At 44.9% G+C, this 22,794-nt stretch overlaps 3 protein-coding genes across 6 annotated transcripts; 1 reads left to right on the top strand and 2 right to left on the bottom strand.

Moving 5' to 3' along the window:
- Positions 1–1,034: 1,034 nt before the first annotated feature.
- Positions 1,035–6,637, bottom strand: rps6kb1b (ribosomal protein S6 kinase b, polypeptide 1b). The gene is made up of 15 exons (XM_047035610.1): positions 6,468–6,637; positions 5,250–5,293; positions 4,983–5,103; positions 4,799–4,867; positions 4,111–4,258; positions 3,746–3,803; positions 3,361–3,461; positions 3,056–3,146; positions 2,669–2,759; positions 2,345–2,452; positions 2,196–2,258; positions 1,899–1,976; positions 1,701–1,808; positions 1,475–1,587; positions 1,035–1,367 (listed from the first exon to the last, which is right to left on the bottom strand). Exons 1-15 carry the CDS (start codon positions 6,534–6,536, stop codon positions 1,118–1,120), a joined length of 1,512 nt encoding a protein of 503 aa, XP_046891566.1. The 5' UTR covers positions 6,537–6,637; the 3' UTR covers positions 1,035–1,117.
- A 175-nt stretch (positions 6,638–6,812) lies between these two features.
- tubd1 (tubulin, delta 1) lies at positions 6,813–11,352 on the top strand. Of its 2 annotated transcripts, XM_047035612.1 has the most exons (9): positions 6,813–6,964; positions 7,064–7,211; positions 7,310–7,526; positions 7,666–7,897; positions 8,007–8,171; positions 8,272–8,412; positions 10,471–10,654; positions 10,800–10,875; positions 10,918–11,352. In XM_047035612.1, the coding sequence occupies exons 1-9, from the start codon at positions 6,814–6,816 to the stop codon at positions 10,948–10,950; spliced, it is 1,347 nt and encodes a 448-aa protein (XP_046891568.1). In that variant the 5' UTR covers position 6,813; the 3' UTR covers positions 10,951–11,352. The 2 variants fall into 2 exon arrangements, with proteins under 2 accessions (XP_046891568.1, XP_046891567.1); XM_047035611.1 differs by having other exon boundaries at positions 10,800–11,352.
- A 233-nt stretch (positions 11,353–11,585) lies between these two features.
- Positions 11,586–22,757, bottom strand: vmp1 (vacuole membrane protein 1). Of its 3 annotated transcripts, none has more exons than XM_047035627.1 (12): positions 22,668–22,757; positions 21,575–21,683; positions 21,160–21,292; positions 20,753–20,843; positions 19,670–19,780; positions 17,725–17,892; positions 17,355–17,486; positions 15,725–15,805; positions 15,514–15,630; positions 14,824–14,885; positions 13,384–13,486; positions 11,586–13,272 (listed from the first exon to the last, which is right to left on the bottom strand). In XM_047035627.1, exons 2-12 carry the CDS (start codon positions 21,651–21,653, stop codon positions 13,129–13,131), a joined length of 1,221 nt encoding a protein of 406 aa, XP_046891583.1. In that variant the 5' UTR covers positions 21,654–21,683; positions 22,668–22,757; the 3' UTR covers positions 11,586–13,128. The 3 variants fall into 3 exon arrangements, with proteins under 3 accessions (XP_046891583.1, XP_046891584.1, XP_046891582.1); XM_047035628.1 differs by having other exon boundaries at positions 22,663–22,737; XM_047035626.1 differs by lacking the exon at positions 22,668–22,757 and adding an exon at positions 21,958–22,106.
- Between the last annotated feature and the right edge of the window lie 37 nt (positions 22,758–22,794).

Genomic DNA, 22,794 nt, shown 5'->3' with positions numbered 1-22,794 from the left:
GGCTTCACAGCGGGTTTCGAAGCCAGAACCAGGCACAGAACTCCTGTGTGATCGGATATTTGACCACAATTGAGAAATATGACAACGGCGTGTTACATTCCCCCCATGGCAGGTTCTCACTGGTGCTGCTTGTGCTGTGAAGAACAAGAGGGAAAGTAACCCTTTCTAGGCAAACACATGCAGGGACAAGAATGCCAGTCAGTAGTTGTAAACTTGAATCTGGTTACATTTACCAAGTTACCCAATCAGAAGGGTTCTTTCAAGTATTAACAACACCATAACCAACTGTTGGTGGGCAAAAGACCAGATGTTGCATAAACTTTAAACAAGAAGACACTAAGCTTACAGTGGAATGGACCTCACCCGTCCATCCAACTGATGATCTGCAGCTCTGGTGTACATTAAGCACCATAGACACATTCCCACACAAGTCAAACAGAACATGGGTAAAGAATGTGTTTCTTTATTTTATTGAGGCTTTTATTGATCCATCATTGATACATAGCACAGTAGATGCATCCCTTTTGTAAAATACATAAGACATAAAGCTAACTTCCGATCGCATCCAAATCATCTATTTTCTGATCAATTATCAATAATTCATATGATTTCATTCATACGTAGCAAGGAAGCAGTTGATGAGAAATACTGTAAAATCTCCCAAGATTTTGGCGGAAGCCATGGTTGTCGTCGTTGTCTAAATCGAAGCACTTTGGATGTCTAACAGACACTGCCATTTAGTGTGGATAACTGTGATAAGTCATTTGATGATTCATATTCATCATTCATTTCCTGGTAAAGTGGTATGACAGGGTGTTCATACAAAACGGTCGAAGGTCCAGAGTGATGCCAGATCCCGGAACCCGGGTCCTACTAGGGGTCTTGGTGAGGGTTCAAAGGTCAAGTGAGCCGTGGTCTGCGGAGCGGTGCTGCGGCTCAGGCCTCGGAGGACACAACCTCAACCTGACCGCAGGTAGTGTGTGTGTGTGTGTGTTAGAGTTTCGTAATCTCTAGGGTCCTTTATCATTTTTCTTGAGAAAAAAAAAAAATAATAAAACTGGAAGAATATCAAGAAAAGAAAAACAACAAAAGCAACCTATTTCCTCAAGACGACCGGTCATAGGTTCATGCGTAGATGATCAGGCCTCTTGGCCATGACTGGGAAGGTCTGCTGTTTGAACTGGGCCTGGTTGGCGCCGGCGGGCTGACGGATGGGCAGAGGGGCCGAGGCCTCGGCGGTCGCCACGACGTCCATCTGCTCCGGTGTGGACACCTCCATGGCCTGCTCCTGGGGGGACTGGAGGGCCGCTGCGCCTGGATGCAGGGGGCCCCGGGGCCAGCCGTCCCCTGATGAGAACTTGATGGGGCTGAGGAGGGGGTGGGGGTGGGTCAATACCATCTGGGAAGATTACATTCCAAGCAAGAATCCCATTACCTAAAAGGATCATGTTGGGGTTGAAACTAGGACGCATACCTGACTGGAGTTCTTGGGCTCCCCAGGAACCGCCGGGGGGAGCGGATTTTGGGTTCCAACGAGAACCTCCCCTTGACGTGCTCCAGCACCGAAGGAGCCACGTACGTGAAGCCCTGCAGCAGAGGACAAGAAACGTGAGCGCCACACAAAGCGTCTCTGAGAAACCAGAGAGGGTCTCCCGTGATCAGATTCCAGCCTCCTCTTTCCCGGCAGCACGCCTACTAACCAGGAAGGCCTGGTTGGCGCTCTCGCTGAGCGTGGAGTCGTCAGGGCTGTCGACCGGCGTCTGGCTCGTGAACTTAGAATCAAACTGACTCACATCTTCGGCAGATTGCTGTGGGAAGGAGACATGAGGTGGGTTAAGTGTAACCGGAGTGGATGGTGGGGTCTGAAACAGGAGTAGGGGCAAAGCTCAGCTGCTTACAAGGAAAGGCTTGAAAGGAGGCTCCACCTTCCTGGCTAGAAGCTCCTCCCAGTTGATGTGTCTGAAAAAGGGATGGGCCTAAGGGAGAAGAAGAGGACGATCACAGCCAGGCTCTGGAACACACCCAGCATGAGGACTTCCAACGGCAGATATATGAAGCCGTTTTTTATTTGAAGCGTTAGTGACTTGTGTTGACAGAAACCATAAAAGGTCTGTGAAATACAAGTCCACGTTTTGAAGTTCCAACTGAGTGAAGTGCTGCCTCGTAACTACCTCAAGTACCCCCCCTCTTCTCACCTGCACCTCCGTGGCATCTTCTACCCCCGCTCCCAGTCGCGACGAGGCGTTTCTCTTCAGCAACTGAAAACAGAAGACATCAGAAACATCAGTCAAACCTGACAGCCGGATCATGGCGCTGACGTAACGTCCGCAGCGTAGCTTCGTACCCTTTTGAGGAGATCTCTGGCTTCTTGTGTGAGGTAGGGAGGGAGGTTTAACTTGCACTTCAAGATCTTATCGATAGTCTTCTTCCTGTTCTCGCCAGTGAAGGGGGGCTAGATAGCAGAGAGAGAATGACAGGTGGATAGAAATAGAGTGACAGGGGGGAAGGGGGGGGGGGGCAAAGAACCAGAGAGAAGGAGAAAGAAAAGAAGAGATGGTATCCAAAGACTGTGCTCTCTGTACGATTTGACCCACTGAACGTCCCCCATGTGACAACAACAGTATTCCAACCTGGCGCTAAGCAGAGGAGGGTGACGTGTGGTACTCACGGCTCCTGTCAGCATGTCGTACATGAGCGCCCCGAGGCTCCACCAGTCCACTGCTCTGTTGTGGCCGCTCCTCATGAGGATCTCTGGAGCCCTGCCACAACAACAACAACAACAGCAGTGTTTCCCTGCCACAACAATAACAGTGTTTACCTTATTTACATTTAGTCATTTAGCAGACGCTCTTATCTAGAGCGACTTACAGTAAGTACATTCTCCCCGAGGCAAGTAGGGTGAAGTGCCTTGCCCAAGGACACACAACCTCATTTGGCATGGCCGGCTATCGAACTGGCAACCTTTTGGATAATAGCCCAATTCCCTAACTGCTCAGCCATGCTGCCTTCCCAGGGCTAGGAGGGCTCGAATGGCAGCTGGAACCAGTATGCTTACATGTATTCGATGGTGCCGCAGAAGGTGTGTGTGACTGTGCCGTCGTGAATGGACTCCTTGCACAGGCCAAAGTCGGTCAGTTTGACGTGACCTGGACACAAGTACATGTACTTACTTTTCGGCACAGAGCAGGAAGTGAATTGGTTTGCACAAAACGTTTCACAGTTCAGTATGTAGAGGAGAATAAAATTACCCCAAAACATCCATTTATTTGACGTTTATTATGTAGTTTACTAAACACGTACTTGTGAATACAGATATGAAACAAACTGGTGCATGTGAGGGATCCTCAGAGTAAGCGTTACCATGGTTGTTGAGCATGATGTTCTCTGGTTTCAGGTCTCTGTAGATGATTCCTTTCTGATGCAGATGGCCCAGTGCCATGGATATCTCTGCCAGGTAGAAACTAAGGACGACAATCGCCACGATGCAGTGTCACAGTGGTCAAGGCTCGTGCACACTGGAACTAGCAGCAAAAAGACTTTCCTATATCCCCTCCCCCCTCTCTTCATGTGTCCACACCGCAGTAATAAAAAGTATGGTACACTTAGTTCAAGTTGTCATTTTAACAGCGTGAACCGTCTTAAACTCAACTTCATTATTTAGCGCAGCTTTTCTAGACACAGTCCATTAAATGTAATGCAGCAACTTGATTATTATAGTTTCTTATCTTTTAAAAACTCTACTCACCAGGCGGTGTCTTCCATGAAAATACCCTCTCTTTCCAACTGCATAAACAGTTCCCCACCTGCAGGGCACAACGCATCAGCTCAGTTTATTTGTACTGCAAAACAACAACATAACAGGGTGAAATATACATCTGTTCATGTTTACATGCCGGCTAACCATCTTACATTTACATTTTAATCTAAATGATTAAACTACAGCATAATGGAACAGTGTACCACTGTCTATACTGGCCGGTAGCCCCACCCCGGCAACAAGCCACCCCCCACCCCGGCAACAGGATAAGTAGTAGAAAGAATGGCTGGTTGTCCATCTCCGTCTGAATGGTCTCCTTGGTGTGCGTGTGGCGTGAGGCTTGATTTACTGACCGCTGAGGTACTCCAGGATGAGGTAGAGCTTGCCCCCTGTCTGGAAGGCGTAGATGAGATCCACGATGAAGGGGTGCTTCACCTCCTCCAGGATGTTCCTCTCTGCCTTGGTGTGAGCCGTGTCTTTAGCGTTGCGCACGATCATGGCCTGGGAGTTCCACCAAGACGGACGTCAGACGGTTAATCATGTTCAAATATATATATTAGCCACTTAGAACAAGTTAATGGCCTCTGATAGTCACACTATATCAGCATCTTCTCTGACTTCTGATTGTTTATACTGAGCAGCGTGTCTATGTGCCGCTTTATTACATACAAGTTAGTTTAGCGTACCAGCATTAAACACAAACCAGCAGCAGGACTGTGTTTCTGCACAGCAGCATGCTAATGGTTTGACACAGTGCCGTAACTGCCAAGCAGATTGTAGCAGAGTAGCACAGACTAACTATCTGATCTGCAATCTACCAACTATCTGCAAGATCTTACCCAACCACAGCCTCCAAAGACAGCCAATTTACAGAAAGGGCGACATCTTTATCTTTTTGGGGCAGTTTATAAGACATAATTGACAGATGCCAAGTGAATCCAAGTGAATCTATTGGTAGATTTTCTAAAACTATAATGTATACTTTATTGTTCTTTAATGGCAAATCCTTTACTTGGGACAAAAAAGGATCAAAGTAGATACCTTCTTCAAAACTTTCATTGCAAATATTTTGCCCGATGCTGCTCCAACAACTTTTCGAACTTGAAATACCTACAGAGACAAAATAAAAGTATGTCTTAATGGCCAATGCAACGGTATTCACATCAATATTGATAATATAAATGAGCGCCATGTTATGAAGTTGTCTATGAATGAAGATGACTACCTTCCCATAGCCTCCCTTCCCCAACACGCGCAGAAGCTCAAAACACTCCGGCCTAATGTTCTCTGTTCCTTGATTGACGTTGTCTTCTGAAATCTCAATCTTTTCACAGTCGTCCATATTACTGTGAAAATACGTTTTACACACACACACCAAAACATTTTAATATGTACTCCAAAACTGAGAACACACAAAACCTTGTATGCAGTCCAAAGATAGAAATGAGAAACGTATTCAGAAGCAAACATCCTGTAAAAAGTGGAAACTTACAACTCAAAACCAGTGCACTGCTCCATGAAGTCGTTGATTTGCGCCTACAACAGAAAACATACATAATATTTAAAAATGTCTGCCAATTTTAACTCTGGACTCAAGACCTATAGACAGCCACTGGATATAGATAGAAACACTGATAGCACCAATGCAATGGAGCCAGTAGCACCTTACACTGGATAATTACAATAAAGTTAAAGCTGTATACTTAGATAGTAGATCAGATATGTACATGGGTAGAGAACAAGATCGTCCAGGAGTTGGGAACTCTGATCCATATCCTATAATTAGAATCGTCTAGCATAGCATCTCTGAGGGTTTTAGGTTATTTTCACTGTGATTGGATGGCAACTCTGAATCTCTTTGACATTGCTTGCAAATTGGCATATAACAGTACACATCTGATCCGACTTAAAATATACTGAGCTACGTTTAAAGAGTGGACTAGTTTAGGTCCAAAAACCATAATGAGATTCAGAGTTGCAAAATCCTTCAACAGTTATGTGATGCAAGCCATTTAGCAACAACGATTTTTTGGGTGCAGAACTGTCACCCATACAACATCACGCAATCCATCACTGGGTTTCCATAAATATATATATTTTTAATACTGACATCTCTAGTAGAGTATCTCAAATGTTTGTTTAACGCAAAATTCCGAATATTGAAGTTCCAGACTACTGTAGGATAAGGAAGTCTTTATTAAATCGAATCTATTTTAGGATCTCCCGAGTCCTCACATGGACCTACTCCACATTGCACGAGTGCCAAAATAAACTGTTGCACGCCAGCAGCAGAGGCAAAGCACGCTTCGTTTCCGTTAGCTCGATTCGCTGCAGCTGTCAACCTAGCTAGCAAAATACATAGGTAGCTAATGTTAAGTCAATCATCTGTTTAAAACAATGCTTTACATGTATGCACACTTTTGCTATTTCATGCATGAGAAAGAAAAGCGTGCAACAACACCATGCAAGTGACAGCAATCGAAAGCTTGCACCAGTGACTGACAGATCATGTGAGGTGGTGGTAGTAGGCTACCGAGTTAGCAGGCTAGCTAGCTAGTATTGTAAAAACGGGCCTGAAAGCTTCGGCAGTAAACCTAACACGGGCCTGCTGTAGCTTGTAGAGTTGTGAAGTAGCTTTATAGCTAGCATGGCTATAAACAGCTGCATCTGAAGCTCGTGCAACCACACCCGACATGATTCTCCTACTCACATCTTCGAGCTCATCGTCGGAGACAGTTTCTTCCGGCTGATCCAGATCGATGTCGAACACGCCAGCCATACCTGCGTTTAGTGAGTCGTTGCTCGCTCAGTCCGTGAGAATATCTCGCGCTCCCCACCTCATGGACAAACACACATCGCCGCCATAACCGGCTACTACAAGGGGCATGCGCACAACTTCACCAACAAGGCAGGCATAGTACTGACCCGCTGGTGTGATGCAGGAAAGGCGCCGATTTCGAGCGTTTCGTGCACACTTTCCTTCAGCTGTGAACTTATCTCGAGTCAAATGACAGTTCGCCCTCATTTACCTGGCGAGTTAATACAAGGCTATAACAATGTCAGTCGTGACATTACAACTTGGACAGTGTGGTAACCAAGTAGGGCACGAGTTGTTTGACGTGATTAGCAACGACGCTAGCGACGTTCAAAGAAAAGTGTACAGTGAATGCAGTCGTGAACGCTTCTTCAATGAGACGACAAATGGAGGTAGAATGACTATTCAGTTCCTAAAAGCATAACTACACAACATAGGTGCCGTACTAGTGCGCTTCATTAAAATATCGTTGTCGTTGCGTTCCTCCTCAGACCTGGTGGCACGGGCTGTTCTCATTGACATGGAGCCAAAAGTCATCACGCAGAGTGTAGCCAAAGCTGCTAAGTCGGGGAGATGGAGATACGACGACCAGTCTCAATTTAGTCAGAAGCAGGGCTCCGGAAACAACTGGGCCAACGGGTAAGGGTGGAAAGATACCATGACTGACTGAACTGTCTTGTGAGTAAAACCAGGTTATTGCTGCTGTGTTACTTGCTCATTTGTTTTCATTGTAACAGGTACTGTGTCCACGGCCCTCATCACAAGGAGGTGATGGAAGACCTGGTTCGGAGAGAGGTGGAGCTCTGTGACAGACTAGCTGGGTTCATGGTCATGATGAGTGTAGCAGGGGGCACAGGGTCTGGCGTGGGCACATATGCTACTCAATGTCTCAGAGACGCCTACCCAAACTCCTTCATTCTCAATCACCTGACCTGGCCTTATGGCACTGGAGAGGTTAGTCTCTCTCTCTCTCTCTCTCTCTCTCTCTCTCTCTCTCTCTCTCTCAAGGTTTGAAAAGATCATTCAGGTAGCTTTTGAATCATACACTTCCATGTATTTGATCATGTACTTCTTGTTGCTGTTGTCTGTGCAGGTGATAGTCCAGAACTACAACTCGGTCCTCACCTTGTCTCACCTCTACCAGCTCTCCGACGCCCTCCTGGTTCACGAGAACGACACTGTGCACAAAATCTGCTCGCAGCTCATGAACATCAAACACATATCGTTCGGTGACGTCAACAGAGTCATTGCTCACCAGCTGGGCAGCGTTCTACAGCCTGCTCTCACTGGGGAGTCCCACGGCGTCTACGGACGGAATCCCCTGGGTGAGGAGTAGGAAGGGGGGGATACACCACATCCCACACACACACCACACACATCCCACACACACACCACACACACGTGCAGGGTGTTACTGTGTGTTTCTCTTCCTAGGGGACCTGATGAGCAGCCTGGTTTGTCACCCAGAGTACAAGCTGTTGAGCGTGTCTACCATCCCCCAGATGGCCAGCTCCTCCATGGCCTACAGCATATTCTCCTGGCTTGGCCTGCTCAAACACCTGCGTCAGATGCTCATAGCAAATACCAAGATGGAGGAAGGCAAGTCGGACCAGCAAAGCATTAGCCTCTTGTAGAGCCTGTGTGTAAACAGCATGATGATGAAAGTTTTCCTTGTTTTTATGGTTCTGTCCTCTTCAAGGTATTGATTGGCAGGTGCAAGCCCCAGTCCTCCCTGGCATGGGTCGTGATAGGTCTAGGAGCCACATTAGGCAGGGATTTAACCCATCTGTGGCCAATCTGCTCATTTTGCGGGGGAAAGACGTGTACAGCGCAGAGACAGGTGAGTAACCTTGACAACTACAGGGTTCAATAAACACAATGTATGTATACAGTATAGTGTATACTAGGGCTGTCCCCACTTAGTCGACTAGTCGATTTTCTGGTCGATTAAGATTTTTTTTAGTCAAGCTGCCATATGGCAGTGTGAGATCTGATTCCCGCTTGTGTCATCATTGCTGAATTAACGAAATGTTATATATACATATACAGTGCCCTCCAAAAGTATTGGAACAGTGAGGCGAATTCCTTTATTTTTGCTGTAGACTGAAAACATTTGGGCTTGACATCAAATAATGAACGTGAGACCAGAGATCAACGTTTCAGCTTTTATTTCCAGGTATTTACATCAGGATCTGATGCACAACTAAGAAAATATCACATTTTGTTTGAATCCACCCATTTGTCATGTGAGCAAAAGTATTGGAACAGATATACTTAAAACATATTTAAGTGAATAAGACTTAATATTTAGTTGCAAATCCTTTGCTTTCAATAACTGCAGCAAGTCTGTGACCCATTGACGTCACCAAACTTTTGCATTCTTCCTTTTTGATGCTTTCCCAGGCTTTCACTGCAGCCTCTTTCAGTTGTTGTTTGTTTTGTGGGGTTCCTCCCTTCAGTCTCCTCTTAAGCAGGTAAAATGCATGCTCTATAGGGTTTAAGTCTGGAGATTGACTTGGCCAGTCTAATACCTTCCATTTCTTGCCCCTGATGAACTCCTTTGTTGTTTTGGCAGTGTGTTTTGGGTCGTTATCTTGCTGCATGATGAAGGCTCTGCCAATCAGTTTGGTTGCATCTTTCCTTAAATTGGCAGACAAAATGTTTCTGTAGACTTCCGAGTTCATTTTGCTGCTGCCATCATGTGTTACATCCTCAATGAAGATTTATGAGCCCGTCCTAGAAGAAGCCATGCAAGCCCAAGCCATGACATTACCTCCACCGTGTTTCACAGATGAGCTTGTGTGTTTGGGATCATGAGCAGTTCCTTTCTTTCTCCAAACTTTAGCCTTTCCATCACTTTGGTAAAAGTTAATCTTTGTCTCATCAGTCCATAAAACTTTGTCCCAGAATTTTTGAGGTTCATCTCTGTACTTTTTGGCAAATTCCAGCCTGGCCTTCCTATTCTTCTTGCTAATGAGTGGTTTGCATCTTCTGGTGTAGCCCTTGTACTTTTGTTCATGAAGTCTTCTGCGAACAGTAGATAGTGATACCTTCACTCCTGCCATCTGGAGGTTGTTGCTGATCTCACTAACAGTTGTTTTAGGGTCTTTCTTTACAGCTCTCACAATGTTTCTGTCATCAACTGCTGATGTTTTCCTTGGTCTACCTGTTCGACATCTGTTACTTAGTACACCAGTAGTTTTCTTCTTCTTCAGGACATTCCAAATGGTTGTACTGGCTATGGCCAATGTTTCTGCAATGGCTCTGATTGATTTTCCATCTTCTCTAAGACTCACAATTGCTTGTTTTTCACCCAAAGACAGCGCTCTGGTTTTCATGTTGTTTTCACCTCTGAATACAGTCTGCATAGACAAAACCTATCTTACCCAATCTGAACCTGAGTGTAGACATTCAGTGGTATTTATTGATTGAATAATGTATGTAATAGGACACACCTGGGCAACAAAACACACCTGTCAGTCACATGTTCCAATACTTTTGCTCACGTGACAAATGGGTGGGTTCGAACAAAAAGGTGATATTTTCTAATTTGTGCATCAGATCCTGATGTAAATACCTGGAAATAAAAGCTGAAACGTTGATCTCTGGTTTCACATTCATCGTTTGATGTCAAGCCCAAATGTTTTCAGTCTACAGCAAAAATAAAGGAATTGGCCTCACTGTTCCAATACTTTTGGAGCGCACTGTATATATATCATATGTCATCATTGCTGAATTAACGAAATGTTATATAACATTTCGTTAATTCAGCAATGATGACACAAGCGGGAATCAGATCTCACACTGCCATATATATATATACTCTGTTTTCAGTTTATAGTCAAACTTGTAAACTGTGATGTCAGGGCCACTACTGAACAGCTTTTGTCTTCTCAAGGTGGATTTCAAGAAGCAGCCTTATATTCCCCTTGGCTTCCAGCAGAGGAGGCTTTCAGCACGTGGAAAACACCTGTCCCCTTCAACAGGTACGAGAAGTGTGCTACGCTGGTCAGCAACAGCCAGGCTCTCCTGGGCCCTCTGGATAACATGGTGGGGAAGGCCTGGAACATGTTCGCCTCCAGGTGAGCTTCCAGATCGAAAGGAGGAGACGTTTTCTTAATGAATGTCCGTTTGATAAAACCATATACACCTGACTGGACAGTAAACCGGGTGGGGGGGGGGGGGGGGGTGTAGTTCCCATAGTAACCCACATTGTGACTTCTGCAGGGCCTACATTCACCAGTATACCAAGTTTGGCATCTCTGAGGAGGATTTCCTTGACAGCTTCACATCTCTGGAACAAGTCATCTCCAGCTACAGTCAGCTGGGATGCTAGCTGGAACAAGTCATCTCCAGCTACAGTCAGCTGGGATGCTAGCTGGAACAAGTCATCTCCAGCTACAGTCAGCTAGCTGGAATAAGTCATCTCCAGCTACAGTCAGCTGGGATGCTAGCTGGAATAAGTCATCTCCAGCTACAGTCAGCTATGATGCTAGCTGGAACAAGTCATCTCCAGCTACAGTCAGCTGGGATGCTAGCTGGAATAAGTCATCTCCAGCTACAGTCAGCTAGCTGGAACAAGTCATCTCCAGCTACAGTCAGCTGGGATGCTAGCTGCTGGGAAGGATGAGATCACTCATGCTGGGCCAAGAAAGGACATAACACTTGGGATGGAAAAACATGTTTACCCTTCAATGGAGTAATGTAATGGAGTACCATGTAATTGTGTGTACAGTTATAAGAATACATATATAATAATGGGGAATTTTAAGAATATAAATTTGAATGTATAAATACAATTTTGTGAATAATAAACTTGACTTTAAAATGGCATTGCTTTTCCTGAATACCATTGGGGTGTCAATATAAAAGGTGTAATCAGGAGTTGAGTGCTGCTGTGTAGAAGTTTAACGATGAGCTGCTTGTCTGAAGAAGCCAGCCTATAACCGCTCCCACAAACAGACAACATGGATATGCATTTCATATTCTGAGGAAAAAGTCAAAGCCGTCGAATTTATATTACATCCTGGCCAATACTTTATTAAGGACAGCTAAATCAGAGTAACACACACAATAACATTGTCAAAGAGCAGCAAAACACATTCTAGTTCACAACTTTAACAGAACAACTTGGCGTTTGAGATGGTCTTTACCCAAAACTTCAGCCAGCTTACAGACTGTTGTTGCCATGATATACAGACAGCCAACACCAGTCTGATAAGCTAGCTGACAGGATAGGACAGGTTGGCATTGATGAATACATGTTCAAATAAACCAAGGAATTTAAGAGTTTCCTCTGAACATTCAGTTTCTAACACAGGACAATATGAAACCCTTTGTGAAAATGAAATCCTACAGAAACTGTTAAAATTCCCTTTACAACTTTGATTTCTTATACACATGATTAACACAATTGATTTGTACAACTATGGAGTTCAAACTTAGTATTTACACTTACCTTAGATGTTCCAATCTTCAATAGAGGTTTGAAGCATTGCTTCAGTCTTAATAGTACAATCTAAAAAGTAGTAATTCTGATACAGTACCACTGAATAAAGTGAGGAAAGTTTTACTAAAAAACAATTACTTCCATCATACTCTGCAATAGGAAAACAAAACAAGACAAACTCAGACATGGAAACGAGAGAAATTATTTTAGGCAGTTTATATCCGTTTTGATTAAAGATGCAGTCTAGATGTACAGGATAAAATTACAAGTTAGCCGACTGAAAGTTACAAATGATATTTCCTTTTCCTATTTTTCTGTACTGTTTTGGTTCAAGGTAAGATATTTTCCAGACCATTTACATATACGTATATGTGTATACTGTCAAAAAAAAATATTTACAGGATGTGCAAAAACCACCAACACCACGTTGATCCAACTTGATATTGCTATTCTCCTTGACAAATCCCTCAAAACTAAAATGACAGATGATCCATAACTGAACGACAAGACAGAACAGAATGAGGAAAATGTAACCCTGAACTTTCTCACCAGCATACAAATCTAGTCCACACATATGTATGACCCAAAATCCAGCTATACCGTAACAAAATTAAATAACAGTCAAGATGAGCGGTTAAGAACTGTGTTCAATGGGAAAAGGACCCCTCCACGTTGCATAAGCCCTTGCAGTCTCTAAATAACTGACAAGGACAGTTATTATTTATTAGTTATTATTGACAGGATGCAAACTAAATTCTGTTGACATCCAGCTGCGACTGGAACTTTCTAGTTACTGAAAGGGTTAATTAAATTAATATCCTAGTAAGAATTACACACACCACCATTAATCAGCCGATTAACCAAGCACACTAGTACAAACAAATGAGGGAAGAAAAACGACAAAATATGTGTAAGGACAAACGCACATCCTCCAGAAAACGCACTCCGTGCTGGTTCCGCACATTTGGCTCCTTTCAGGATGAAAAGGGGGTGAGGTTTTAGTTTTGTGTGGGCCAGGCTGAGCAGGACCAGGACCGGACCCAGACCCAGAGCTGGACCCAGACCCAGGGCCAGCCCCCCAGCAGTACAGACAGTTGTCCAGTCTTATCACTTGGTTTTCTCCTCAGAGTACTTTTGCTGCTGCAGCCTCTTGGCATGGCTCTGTGCCATGGAGTTGATGATGGAGCAGACAAAATAGCACACCATCACCAGCACCACCTTCTCAAACACCCACGACAGCCAGTTTTCACCCTGCACAACAAGACAGTGGACACAGCAGGCACACATGTTACAACTGGCATCCCAGCTAAAACAGACCTCAATGACTCCCTTTCCCCCCGGTGCTGCTGAGTGAGAGCTTACCGCGGGTGTCCCTTCTCCAGCCTGGTGGTGCAGCTTGCTCCTCTGAGCTTCCAGGTACTCACTGAAGGGCTTCTGTAGAGCCGGACCCACCCTGGGCACAGACCTGCCCACAGCACACAGAAGAAGAAAGGCGAGAGAGAGAAACACATTATACATCATTAAGTACTTACCGTTGTCCCTTCACATGGTAGAGAAGGAGCTTTGTAGAGCACCAAGTCCCAACAGTAAAAGCTAAACAGCGTGGTTCTATTCTCAGTAGATACTGTCCCAGTTGCTAAAAGTAGCTATGTGTAGCTGGTTCCTTCTCAGGCAGGGGCCTGCCCCTGTGTTGCCTGGGTAGAACAAAGCAGTGAAGTGAGCCAGTGCTTCTCTCCTCTCTTCTTATATCGCCCTCAGGTCCCTATAAGAACCGGGCTGGGCCTATTAACCAGGAAGTGACTCTTCATGCTGTCATCACAGCCTTCTCGGCAGGAGCAGGCGTGTTCAATATGACTCCATATATGGGAGCCAGAGACAGGGATCGTTTCAGTGAGAGGCCAAGGGCAGCACATATAACAATGGCCCTTACTCTGCTCGCTAGCTTCATCATCATCATGCATAGGCGTGTCGCAGACGCAGTACTCAGACAGTAAACAGTACTACGATTCTAAGAGCTGATGATAAGAGTTGTGATAAGACATAATTTACACAAATCATACAGTTGACTACTTGTTTGGGGACATGGTTAATTTTAAACAAAGACCTGCGAAGAGTTGTCGAAGCCTGAGATAGCCTCGACTGACTGACTCAGCCTGCCTTAGCCGCATACACACTCCTGGGAAATCACCCTCCGACTTCAGCACCACAAAAACACTTCACAACGAGTCACACCTGCCTCTACCCGTATGCTACCAGAAGACTCCGCAAACACACTCCTGAAACCAGGATCATAATTGTGCTGTAAATGAATATATCTGTACCAGACAAGTTTGGCTTGAGATAAGCATCGACGTGAGAAGACAGATGGGACCTAAACAGTTAAAGAAAAGCTGCTGATTGAAGAATGCACTCTTTGCGAGTTTTAAGGATGTAGAGAGGGATGTTTTATTTGTCTTTGGGACATCCTGTAGCTCGAGTTTCCTGTTGGTTAAGAGGGGATTCTGGTTCAGTCAGAGCCATACTGTCGTGAGTCAGAACAAACATTCCATCAAAGAGCCTCACGCTTAGCTATCAATGGAGGGGAATGCAAGCAAGGGAAATACCCTTCCAGGAGAAAGCAAACATGCACACAGGCACGCACTAACCTCACTGAGAGGAGCCTCATCATCACGGTAGTGTTTCACAAAACGGGATGGATTTTTTATCAATCTGATTTCAAATGAAGTCTAACAAACCAGAGGAAGTATGCTGAATCTGCAAAACCTTCTTCTCTCTTTCTCCGTCTCACGCACACTTACTCACCCAATCAGAGACACCATCTGCTCCACTATGTGCTTGCTGAACGTTATGATAACAAACAGTTTCTGTGGGAGAGAGAGAGAGAATGGAGACGGATGAGTCAACGGTGAGTATTGATACCCCCCCTAGCCTGCATCCTGCTGTGAGAACCTGAGTCCAGGACAGCACGGAGGAAGGGGATGAAGGCCTGCTTTGAAACCCATGACTCATGCCCCCTACCCTGCTCTTACCCCCCAAACCCTCCGTCTGACAAGACATGATGCGGGAGGTCCAAGAGGGAGAGAAGCAGAACCCCCCCCCCCCCCCTTTCATCCCCTGAAGGGCCGTGGTGAGATCACAGGCTAGTACGACTAAGATGCAGTGATTGGTCTGGTTACCACTGCGATTCACGCGGACACAGCGAGTCTTGCACCGTCTAGGCAGGGATTAGTCACTAGGGCAGACTCAACAATGAAGACAGCCCATAATTAGCTGTTCAGAACTGGTTAGCAATTTTTTTTTAATCATGCCATTAAGTAATCATCTAGCTTATCCTTTCATCTCAAGGGTCCTTTATGTGCAAAGCCCACATTAAGCATGGCCGGGAAACAAGTTCTTCAAAGGGATTGTGTACCAAAACAAACAACAACAAAAACTTTATTTCTAAATAGGATTATTTGTCTGTGAGTGCCCACAGCGGACTACAATTCCCACCTGTATGTGCATCTTGACGATGGCTTTGCCAATCAGTGTGGCTCCAAAGAAGGTCCAGAAGGGAACCAGGAAGTGCCCACATGTGATGCCCGCCAGATCAAACAGAGGGTTGGGGATCTGTGAAGGGAAGATAACACCTTCCTTAATGAAACCGTAAAAGTGGGCCTGTGCAGAAGCTGGAGACCACAGCCTTCAGGATGTGTGGACTTACTGAAGCGCAGGCAAGGATACCGAAGAATCCGACTTTCTGCACCATGTTCTGGACACCCAGTTTTGCTCTGGTGACAACGTCCTGAAAGCAGAAGGCATGAAACAGATCAGTATAAGAGTTCTTCATAAAATCAGACCAAAAAGCGCTGATGCAGTTCAAGTTCCTGAAAAAGATGCTTGACAAGACAAAAGGAGTACATCAATACAGCTTGGATTTTCATTTGAGTTCTCTCTCTTTGGGTAGGTCTGATGCAAGCCATGGCACAAGGGTATTGAGCTAGTTTGATCCCCTCTGGGGGGGGGGTGTGGGGGGGTGGGAAGGGTGTGGGGGTTGAGTAGGGAGGGTTAGAAAGGGTGTGTGTGTGTGTGTGTGTGTGGGGGGGGGGGGGGTGGTGGTGGTATGGTTTTATGGTGAAGATCAGACCTATAATTAATTTGAGTAATATATTCATTCAGATCAAATCAACTGTAATCTCTGAGCCAAAATCTACTTTAATCTCTGAGTTTAAATACATTAAACCCAATCTCAAAATTCTACACACGACCATTGGCTAACATTTCCCAACAATGCCTCCAGGGCTGATTGTTTCCCAAAGAGCTTGAGCCATGATGGACACCAACTTCTTCATTTCACATCCTGCTGAGTAGGAGTCTGGAGATGGTCAGCCGTGCATGACTTGAGGATGACAAGCTGGAGCAGGATATGACAGGAGGCTGATGTTGAGTCAGTGTGTGAAATGAGATCTAAGCTGTTAGCTGTCATGTGAGGGAGGAGAGCTGTCCTTCAACTGGATTCACAAAGGATGGAGATGAGAGAAAGATGGTTAAAGGGGAGACGGGTTCTTGGTGACTCAAGCCATGGAGTTTACTGGAAATGGAGAAGGGGGAGTGACTTTTACTGAAGACATGTGACACATGGTGGCCAATCACAGTTCAGAGACAGATGTCAGAGGCGATGGACAGAAGAATTGGATTATAAGTAGGTTAGGGATGGCACGCAACTAGAGACTTGATAACCAGTGGAAGAATGTTGAAGGACAAAAGAGCTCTGCCAAAAATCCGATGGAGGCTCGGTCGGTGTTGCGCCACAGGGAGAAACTGATGAAATTGATGGCGTCTGATGAAAGCAGGGAGGCTATTTGCCAATTCTGACTGACTAGGAAATTGATTTGTAAGGAGAGGAGTGATACTATTGGCCAATTAGAACTGTGGGAGTAAAGTTCGGTAATAAGCCATATATAATGTGTTCACATCAAACGCGAACCAATTATTCACGCGAATGAAGTGAATTTTCACGCAAAAAGCTAGGAGCCAACAGTTTTTTTCGTCGCCAACCATGTCCGAAATTACTACTATAAACAAATACGAAATAGTGTTGTATAGCAGCGGATGCCCACAGACGGCTACAACTATTGCCCTCCATTTCTTCTGAAACGTCAATGACATTTCAACATTGATAAACTTTCGCGACAGCGTCCCATTAATATTTCCAACTCAATGAAATAAGCAATGGACGCGAATAGCGCGAATTCGCATGTTTGCATTGACTTTACATGTAATCTCATCGCGCAATGAATTCGCTTGGCGTTCGGTGTGAACACAGAAGGACGGAGCGGAGTGGTCATCCTTACCTGGGCTGTCTCTGCCTGCTCCAGCATCTCCTCAAACTCCTCGTAGTCTTCATCGTCCGGGTCCGCCCCAGACAGCCTGGCCGCCCTGGCCATGAAGTAGGGGGGCAGCTCCCCGATGGCCGTGCCTGCTCCCTGGGGAGATTAACCACCAGGGGGGGGGGGGGTCATCTCTGGTTCCCTCACCATTACTAACCACCATTGCTGCTGCCTCAAGTATGGAGCAGTATTAGTTCCTTTGAACAAGCTAGAAAAAAAAGGCTGTCTGATTGATTTAAATTGAATTTCTAATCTTATACTCGGGGCCTAGTAATGCATCAGAAGGTGGGGCGAGGCAGACTGACTGACGAGGGCACAGTGGATGTTTACTCACCCACATGCAGGCCTCCAGTCGGACCTTGGATATGATGGACCAGAGGGAGACGCTGCCCTCCACACCCCCCTCTTGGGGACAGATGATCTGGTCTGGGTAGGGGGGCTCTGGGAAGTCTGTGGAACCACACTCGTACGCCGCCAGGGTGACCGATGCGATGTGAGGACCCTGAGGGAGAGAAGGGGGGCAGAGGTAGAAAGACAGAGGTTGGTTTTCACTTTTTACTTTAGAGCAAAAGACAGACAGACACACACTCTCACACACACACACACAAATGCTGAATCACCACAGAACCCTTGACAGTGTGGTATGCAGCACCATTCATCAGTGACTGGAGCTTAGCCACCTGGCTTCATTAGCAATCGGGGCACCTGAAACCGCAACATAGACCGCCCATTATACCTTATTGAATTCACTGTGACAGGAGACAGACAGCTCCCAATTACTCAGCGATGATTACCTCAAAGAGGGAGAAAGCACACTGGGGAGTCTGCTATTCACTACCTGGCAAAATGTCCCAATCACTGCTTTTCCTTTGAGTACAAAAGTGCACACATTTCATTGTTGTTGGTCAGTGTTGCTAGCAAGTCGAAACAGATCCTTCTCATTAGGATTACTGTGAAACAATTCTGTTCTCAGAGGTTAGGAACATCTGTCTTCATCTGTAGTCGTGATCCTTCTTGAAGAATTCCATTTCAAACCAGTTCAAAAACAACCAGACTTCCACAAATTCCATGAATCATCATAAAGTTATGCTGCTAACCTTCAGAACAGACCCATGATATCCTCCTTGTTCTATGGGACTCTATGATACACAATCCACTCCTCCAGGGTAACTCTACTAGGGCACATGTGGTCCAGGACCCTTGCAGCCAAGGGGGTTTCCATCTCCCTGACCTCACCTCTGACTAGGTGGTTCAAAGGCTTTATTTTTGTTGCAGACAACTCGGGCAGGGAAGGTTAGAATGGAGCATTTCAGTTAAGTACATTCTATATGGTTGTTTTAAGTTATCAGAAGCTAATCGCCCTACTTATGACAGAGGGATAGCAAATTATCCATGCGAAAGTGTCACTATTTTGGAAGCACAATTCAAGATGGATGTAATATTGTAAACGATGACCGAGCAGTAAGGAAATTTGTTGCTCTAATCGAGTTGGCAGATGAGGGGAAAAAGATGAGGTCACAGGCTCCTGTAAGTGAGGTGACACGTCATGAGGTCAGCCCTAGCAACAGCAGGCTTCCAAAAGCCACATCTCCGATCGGTTGGTTGACACAATTTCAGAAACTATCCTGGCACGACAACGACAGCACCACAAATGGTTACCGCTTCTGAAAGTGGTCTCGCATTGTGTAGACTTGTGGATTGCTGACAGTCTCTGGTTTACAAGTTCTACCATACAAAAGCCGACACAAATCGCACAAAGTGTGCCCTTCAGCAGAATCACTTCCCACTGCAACCAAAGCTCCATTTCACCACAACAAAGACCTATGTCACAATGCCACACACTCATAAGTGTGACCTCACCATAGGAACAGGTCACCATGTGACTGTGGCAAGTGACTGGATCCAACTTTACTCCAGATCAATAAGGGGGGTATAAATGATGATGTAGTTATGGGGGAGTTTGATGCTAACCATAAGACGCTGTGTGGATGACAAATGAAAGAGGCTGCTGGGACCTGGCCAGAGCCCATACCATGATGTCATTAAGAGATAACCCAAGACACAGCATGTTCATCTTAATCAAAGAGGACAGAGTCCTACAGACGACACTGCCTACGTGATGAAACAAAGAGTATCAGAAACTAAGGAATAATAACAAATAATGTATGAGAAATAATAACTATAAGTATGTACTCTTCCACAGAGTGTATACTCCTCCACAGAGTGTATACTCCTCCACAGTCTGTGTACCCCCTCCAGGTGTCACAGTGTCACCTCACCAGGTAGAGCAGGAAGGTGTGCAGGCCGGTCCCCAGGCCCACAGAGGACAGGATGCCCAGGCCCACCCAGTAGGCACACCACAGGAACCTCTTCTCCAGGTGCTGCACGTGCTACAGATGAGGAGAGAGGACGATAGATATTTAACCCTTTAAAACAGGGGTTTTCAACTGGTTTTGTCCCAGCGACCACCATTCTTACTAGAAAGTAATCCGCGGCCCACTGAGGTGCCTGCGCGCGGGCGCGCGCGCTGACGTGTGCGTGCGTGCATGTGGATAGAAGGAAGTTTTAACATTTGGTTTTCCATGTTGCTTTCATTTAAAAACCTCAAACAAATCTATATATATACTTAAAAACCTCAAACAGTATACATAGAATCAGAAACATTTAAATATGTGTATGTGAGATTCTGAACACAAATACAATATTAATAATTATTTTATTTTTTTAAATCAATGGTGGACTGAACAACATAGGCTCATGTCGTGGACCCCCTGCAATGCCGCCGCGGACCACCAGGGGACCGCGGAACCCCGGTTGAAAACCCCTGCTTTAAAACACACCCTCATCCGTGATTTGCATTGTGTTCACAGCGCCGTGCTATCATACATTGTGCGCCTGCCTAATTAGGTTACGCTGGGGGTTCAGTTGGATATTTCAGAACTTGCTCAAATGTTAATTATGTCGGTTGGAACTTGAGTAAAAATGGTGTAAAGTACAAGGTCAAAGTATGTCTCCTTAGGATTTAGGAGACTGGAACTAAGGATGAACGCTACAAACTGTAACATTGTAGGCCTCATTTATTTCCTCATACAGTTTATATAAAAAATGTTGCATCATTAAATCGAACCGGCTCTTAAGATTCCAAATTATTTTCCTGTTCAATGAAACAGCTCATTGAGCAACTGTATTTCCTTTGGCGACCTTTCATCTGTGAATATCCAGGCATATATCATCTGATCTGAATATTCAGTGACTTATCTTTAACCTTTAAACATTTCCCTCTGGGTTAGTAGAAGTAGAATTGACTAAGAACACAAGACAGAACTAATCAATGACAGAGGGTTTGTTTGTTTGGTCCTCACCTTCTGATGAGCTCCCTCTATAGAGTAAGCCACTGAGAACAGCGAACACAACACCAGGAAAAGGAACACTGACCCCTTTCGCCGCCATAACCTAGATAGAGGAGAGGGGGAAGGAGGAAGAAGTTGACATAAGGTTGCGGTTAGACAGGTTTATAATCTGTGTTCTTCTGTGTATCTGATAAAGATCTGAGATGTGCAACCACACGTGACTGACAGAGTTAGGTTAGTTACGGTGGCCGTTTTCCCAGATTAATAAGTTAACGGGAACCATGAGAGTTTCCCAACCTTTCCCCTTATCCTAACCAAGGCATGGCGTCTGTTCACAGACACTACTTGGTTCACGATTTCACAACAACGTGGTGATCAGGTAATAGTTGTTGTTACAACAGTAACGTGAGAGTACTTACTTTAACGTCCACTCCTTCAGTGTAATGAGGGTTTCCAGTAGGAAGTAGTGGAGGGTGACCACGGGTCTCCTCCACAGCACCACAGACAGGCGCTCCTCTCTGTCCTTGTGTCTCCTCTCGCTAACCGACGAGTCTGGAAGCACAGGGACATGCTCGTTTACCAACACAATGGTGGTGTCAAGGGACAAAGGTGGAGGTGCCACCGGTATCATTAGCAAGTCGGTCATAGTCGTTGAGAAAGTATGGCATGCAGTATAGGTGTGATATCAATCTCGAGACCTTTGGTCCTTGAACCCTTGGTTATGTGGCCATGGACAACCAATGTATTGTAATCTTCTTCAAAAATGTAAAGAGTACATAGGATGCCCATAGGGGTGGAAAATGTATATGTTGTGAAGTCATCTACAAAACCAACCTGTAGAATTTCCATTGTGCTTCCGTTTGCCTCCTACTCGCTTCTGTGGTTGTTCGCAACTAGCTCCATTGGCTGCCATCTCATTTACTGACCTGCTGAAACAGGTGACCTGTAGGACATCATCAGAAATGCTGTTGGCTTTAATGTTTTAGCTCATCTACTCTGCGGCAATCTATTGACTCCATGTAGGTAGATTCTAAAACCGGTTCTTGTTGATTGTCTAATACTGGATGCAGCGAGATGATGCGTATATCATGGAACATCTGCACATGCTAACCGGTTAGGTCGCTAGGCTAGCTAGCTAGCAGTGGTTAAGATATCTAGCTAAATAGCCAGTAGGTAAGAAGTAGGGTGGAAGTCATCGTGATTTAGCAATGGATTACCTCGCTTGTGATGAGTTGTGATAAAACTAGCGGTAAAAACGGAGTCCACAACAAAGAAACAGACCATAGGCAGATTACGTTTTTAAGAGACTAAGCTAAGAATGAATTGAACTGTCATACTTTCCTCCTTTGACCCGGAAGAACAAGTTTTGTTTCAGTCTGGATTTACATGAATATTATAAAAGTCCTTCTGAGACAAGTAGATTGTGTGAAACAAATGTGTCAGTATTTAATTAAATGATTTTGATCAGGATATGATTGATATATAATGGACTTTCATAGATAAAAATAAAAAAGTCTAAAACACCACCCAATACTACTACCGTTTTAACGATAATCTTTGGAGGACTCTAATTTCGAAAGCATTTAGGATGGTCCAATCAGGGGTTCACAGGTTTACTAAGAACACTTACATTACAATAAATAATCATGTGTATTTTTATACTTCGACGTTTTGGTATTTTTTTTCTTCCCCCCCTACCACTACCGGGACATATTATTACATATGATAGGTGATGATAGGAAAACATCACCGAATGAAACAAGGACTAAGGAGATGGCAGTCCATTTCCGCAAAATACGCCGTGATGGCTATTTCTGATGACCTCTCGCCAATCATAACTCAAAAGGGAGATTATTTTTCTAGAAATACATTAAAAAAATATTACAATTTTCAAAATAATGGAAGAAAATCCTTGCAGTAACCTTACAAAATCCTGTCGAAAACCTTCCTAGAAGCGTGTAGGCTCAGCCGTAAAGGGAGGACCAACTCCGTATTATTGTCTATGAGTTTACTGATGAGGTGTCAACATGCTATTGGTCATGTGGCGTACCTTT

The sequence above is a fragment of the Hypomesus transpacificus genome, chromosome 15 (genome assembly GCF_021917145.1).
Source record: "Hypomesus transpacificus isolate Combined female chromosome 15, fHypTra1, whole genome shotgun sequence".
Classification (NCBI taxonomy): Eukaryota; Metazoa; Chordata; class Actinopteri; order Osmeriformes; family Osmeridae; genus Hypomesus; species Hypomesus transpacificus.
The sequence above is the reverse complement of the archived record's forward strand: the minus strand, read 5'-3'. Positions and strand labels throughout refer to the sequence as shown.